At 37.2% G+C, this 5,576-nt stretch overlaps 1 protein-coding gene across 1 annotated transcript; it reads left to right on the plus strand.

Annotated features, from left to right (window-relative positions):
- The first annotated feature begins 672 nt into the window (after positions 1–672).
- On the plus strand, positions 673–5,320 carry LOC137725653 (ceramide synthase LOH2). Its single transcript, XM_068464411.1, has 6 exons — positions 673–1,088; positions 2,643–2,851; positions 3,075–3,230; positions 3,354–3,539; positions 3,632–3,810; positions 4,859–5,320. The coding sequence occupies exons 1-6, from the start codon at positions 972–974 to the stop codon at positions 4,876–4,878; spliced, it is 867 nt and encodes a 288-aa protein (XP_068320512.1). The 5' UTR covers positions 673–971; the 3' UTR covers positions 4,879–5,320.
- Positions 5,321–5,576: the final 256 nt, after the last annotated feature.

Raw genomic sequence — 5,576 nt, forward strand, 5'->3', positions numbered from 1 at the left:
GAGAGTCACGTGTGTTTATTTACCAGAGCTTACAACATGATTTAATTGATAACTTTTCACCGTAGAAATTACGTTAAACGTGCAATATCACCTCACAGATCCTCTATTTGTAAGCCTGATTGGGTGAATACGATATTAGGGAAAAGGATCCTCGCCATATCCTTTTCTTAGGGATCCCGTGATTGGGACTGTCTATCGTAAATTGTGCGGTCAAAATTCATTTTAAATTTTAAAATTTAAAATTAAATATAAATAGTACCTAACAAAAACTGACCGTACGATGTATGATGAACGATCACGATAATAGTATTCCTGCACCTCGAAATTGTCCCATATACCTGTTTAGGTTCTTAATTCAATAAAGTAGTTTTCACTTTTTGGTTTTCAAATTTTAGTTTGAAGATTTTATTTAAAAACCAAAAGTAAAAGTTGAAAACAACTAAAACAGCTAAAACTAAAAGTTGAAAACGAAATAGTTATTAAGCGGTTTCATGACCCCTAAAATCATAACTTTCGTGCGACCACTTAAACTTATAGGACCTGATTGCCATGATAAACAAAACAACAAGAGAAATGTTGAGAAAACTAAAATGACAGGACCAAATAGCAATATCATCACTTTCAATGGTATTTTTAATATTTAATTTTGTTTTCAATAAATTGACTCCTGTTTAATGGTATTAGATGAAGATTACTACTAAAAATGGAATTCCTGAAATTCTGCAAATAGCAATATCTCTCTCTCTGTCTTACATGCTCAGACACTCCCCTCCCTAACCAGCAAAATCCAGACTTCTCTTCCCGCACTGACAGACAATTAGGGCAAATACAGATCCCCAAGATTGGGAAATGGAAGAATATCGCCTGCAATTGTTGCTCATTGATCCATTCCATTGAGGTCGGAAGCTGTACTGGAATTTGATCCGCTGATTGATGCTCTTCGCCCGAGCTGTGGTTCCAAGACACCGCCAATGGATTCGTTCTGGAGCCACAATGCCGCCCCGGGCTTATGGGATTTCCTCGTCGCTGTCTACTTCGCTTTCGGCTTTTTCGCTGCTCGCCTCATCTTCGACAGATTCATCTTTCGCGTAAGGTTTCGAGATCTTTGTTGCCATTTCAAGTAGCTTGAACGTTAGGTTTCTGTTCAATTTTCTATGACAGTTTGGTGGGTTCTGTTTGGCTTCTGAGAAAATTGTGGGAAAAAGAGAGAGAGAGAGAGAGAGAGAGAGAGAGAGAAGGAAATCTTGAATTGTATGATCACATATCTTGTCCTGCTTTACTTTCATGACTTTTAGCAGTATTTTCTTTTTCTTTTTGTAGAAAAATCTTTCCTTTTTCATGTTTTAACTGCGTAGCTTAGTTACAGTGGCGCTTTTGTTTATTGGACTCCATTGATGACGCGTTTAAGTAGAGGCATTTAGCAGGACTTTTAAGTTTCTAACTAAGCTATGCGTTCGAATAATTGAATTCGGTCTTTTAATGGTTGAGAAAGAATCTTAACATAATTGGTCCCTTAATGGGTGAGCAGGTATGTTTTTTATTATGGTGATCTGCTTGAGTTGAGTTAGTCCAGTAATTTCGGTGATTTGGAGCACAAAAAAAGAAAAAAAACAAACAAACTGCCCTGTTTGAGGATTATACGGTTTGTGGCGGAAATCATCCGGAGACTTTGAGATTTCGATGATTTATCAGATCCGTGATAACGGTTGTGAGGTTTTATCATGAACTTGGTTTGATGATGGGGTGTTTAAGGTTCTGTTAGTGCTCGTTTCTGGTCTAGCATCTGGAAACGGTGATTTTCATAGGCCTTAAACTTGATAGTTGCTTAACTTTTTCTGATTCTGGGAAAAGTGGAGATTTGTTTGTGCTGAGTTGTTAGATTTGGTCCTTTGGAGTATAGGTTGACTAGTTAGTAATTAAATATTAACTTGCTGATGTCGGGCTGTTCAAGGTTTTGGTACAGTAAGTTTTGGTATCTGAAGGGGGTGCTCGTTATGGACCCTTAACCTGTAGATTTTAAGGTGATATAGATGATACCCTGGGAATTGTAATTTGGTTTTCCAAGTGTTGGTAATATAGGCTGTTTAGATTGGCTTCATCCCAGTGTTTGGTTTGCTTAATTTAATTCTATATCCTAGGAGAACTGATATTTTTGTGTTCTTTACTGTATGTACAACGATGTACTCTATTCTTGATCTATAAAAATGATCTTCCTTTAATTCTATGACATCTATTTCACCATGGTAACAGAGGAATATGGTCGTTGTAACTTCACATCTGCCTCTCGAAACCTTATCTTACCTTGAAGGCTTAAACTTAGACACCCCGCCCCCGCCCCCTGCCCCCCCCCCCCCCACAAAGCACAAACAAAAAAAAAAAAAAAAAAAAACCCACCACACCATCTGTAACTGGAATGCAGCTTTACCAGATTTATATGTTTTTCACATGATTCATAAATGAAATGCAAAAGAAGTGAGATTCAAATTTAAAAATTTTCATATCATAATCATCCTAAGTCTGACAAGTAGCATGTCTTTGGCAAACAGAGTGATCAGATCTTAGGTTAAACTATAACCTTATCTTACCTTAAAACTGTATCTCTCATACTACAATATTTTATGTTTTTCTTTTCTGCTTTTCAGAATATTTCCGTCTGGTTGTTGAGGAAGGGATCTGCTCCATTGAAGCTTGATATGGCCACACGGGCAAAGATTGTAAAATGTTCGGAGTCAATGTGGAAGCTAACATACTATGCCACTGTTGAAGCATGCATTCTCAGCATAACCTACCATGAGCCATGGTTCAGAGATACAAAAGAGTACTTTAAAGGCTGGCCAAACCAAGAGTTGCGGTTAGTGATTCATACGGTTGGGCTTAATAGTCCTAAACTCTCACTACTGGTTAGATAAACCATTTTTTTTTTTTTAATTGCTGAAAATGGCTCAGTTATGTCTTTAATTTTGCATATTGTTTGGAATGACTGAATATGTAAAACTCGAGATTTATGATGAGTTGAGTTTGACAGATATAGCAGGGCAAAATCATCTATCCTGACCCTATCCTTCTCATTTCAGGCTTCCCATAAAGCTTTTCTATATGTGTCAATGTGGATTCTACAGCTACAGCATTGCTGCCGTCCTTACATGGGAGACTCGAAGGAAGGATTTCGCGGTGATGATATCTCACCATGTAATTACTGTTCTCCTGATTGGGTTCTCATACATAACAAGGTATATTTCAGGTTTTCTGCAAGTACTTATGTTAGTACTGCAAAAAACAACTTTTTAGCTGTGTTTATTTGTGTGATGTGAAGGATCTCATGCAATTACTTTCATGTTATTGTCCACTTTCAGTTTTTTTCGGATTGGCTCAATCATTCTTGCCCTACATGACGGAAGTGATGTATTTATGGAAACTGCTAAGGTTTTCAAGTATTCTGAGAAGGAGCTTGCGGCAAGTGTGTTCTTTGGATTTTTTGCTGTTTCGTGGGTCATACTGCGGTTAATATTCTTCCCTTTCTGGGTCATAAGCGCATCAAGGTCTGCTCTCGTAGTAGATCATTTTATTAAACCACATTTACATGTACAGTGCCTCCTCCAACTTATCTGTTCTTATGGTTGATATTTTCCAGCTATGATCTTTGTGACTGCTTGGATCTGTCGAAGCCCTCTCCCACAGCTCTGTATTATGCATTCAATACAATGTTACTGATGCTTTTTGTGTTCCACATATACTGGTGGGTTATGATTTGTTCAATGATAAGGAGACAGGTGAACAATAGAGGACAAGTTGGAGAAGATATTAGATCTGGTAAACCATATATTTTGCTTGAGAGTTTTAAATATTACAAATCCTAATAGTGCTTATGAAATTTACTTTGTGAAGCACGTTATTATATTTTGGAAAGTATACTTTCTGTCTCTTGATCTCATTAATTTGGTAATGGCTGGAAGCATTTAGTCAGAGTTTCTTCCGTAAAAGACACTTTGTTAATAAGTGTGTGCCTTGATATTTAATAAGACCGCATGCAATAAAAAATCCTCATGTTACTAATCTTATTTGAACATGGTAAATTTGGGACGTATGTTGCCTATACTATATTTCAATGACTACTTAGAGTTTGTTTTAGTTGTAAGTACATGGATAGTTTAAGGAAATTTGATCAGGGTCCAGGCAGCTGATCAAGAAAGTAGCACGTAGTTCTCCTGCAATGTAAGTACTACTTAGATTGTATATATTGATATGAATGGGTTGGTGGATAGGATACATCATATTGAATTAAAATTTTCATGATTGCTACTAGACCTAGTAATTTAATTTTCAATTCACGTATAGTAGTTGGTATGGCTTGTCCCAAGCGGCCTGATGGTTGTCGGCTCATGCTGAAATAGCTTGTCAGAAAATGGGGATATGGCTAAGGACAATGCTACTTTTGCCAACCTTTATTTCCTGACCTAATGTCAAACAATATAGTTGATTGCATTAGAAAAGGAACACGATGTTACAGAACCCAATGTGAGCATGCATGTAAGTTGGGAAAGAAAAACTGGGAAGTAAATTTGGGTTCTCTGGCATTGTCTGATACGTTTTGCTATCCCCCGATTCCCAGACCAAGTATTGGTGAAGGCTCTGCCCATATCTAAGCTAAGGATTTTGGTTTGATGGCCACCTTTCAAATTTGTCACTTTATTGTTGTACTTGGACTAGGCATCTTGTGTTCTCTCAACCCACCGTATGTAACATCTACATTAACGCACAATGGAACACAGTTTAGAAGTGAAAAGTGAAGTCTCTCGTGTTTTTTAGATGGGATTTTTTTCTCCCTTTTTCTAAAGATTTTGTTTTTGCATTCTTACAGATTCAGAGGACGATGATTAGGCGGAAGATTTTCCCAAGTTCTTTTTGTGTGGCTGTTCTAGTATGATGGGGAGACTACTTTTGACTCCTTGGTTTATCGCTGCACTCTAAAATGATCATGATCTGTAGGAAGGGCTTTGATAATTTCTTCCATTTACAAATTTTCTTTGGTGAGTGCGGATAACCGTGGAGAGGTAGGAACGTGGAGGTAGGGACATGGAGCACATCTCATGATATATTTGTTTTCCTTGTACGGTGGAGTCTCTGTTAAGCTTTCGGGTGTATAAATAGAAGGCAGTTCCTGTATAATTCTTCTCTGGATAATCACTTGTTTCGATTTGGCCTTTGTATGGGGAAATGAAAGGTATTCACAATATAGAAAAGAGAAATTTTCTATGGCATGCTATGTTATTTGATTAAAGACCTCCTGTGTAGTAGCGCATCGTACTCTATATTCTCTCTCTCTCTTCTTTTTTTTCCCTATCTTTAACGGAAAACAAAAATAGAAACTTGTTTTTTTCCTCTATCTTTAACAGAAAACAAAAATAGAAACATTTCAAAGCGGACCCTTTGTTTTTCCATCCTCGGTTTATGTGTAGTGCTTTTTTTTCGTGAAATATAAAGCATTTGTGAACAGAAGTGTTTTCTAGAGATTCTCTCTCAACCAGGTTCTTATTTGATTGAGAGAGAGAGAGAGAGAGAGAGAGAGAGTTGTACTA

This window comes from Pyrus communis, chromosome 2, assembly GCF_963583255.1.
Source record: "Pyrus communis chromosome 2, drPyrComm1.1, whole genome shotgun sequence".
In the NCBI taxonomy this organism is placed as follows: Eukaryota; Viridiplantae; Streptophyta; class Magnoliopsida; order Rosales; family Rosaceae; genus Pyrus; species Pyrus communis.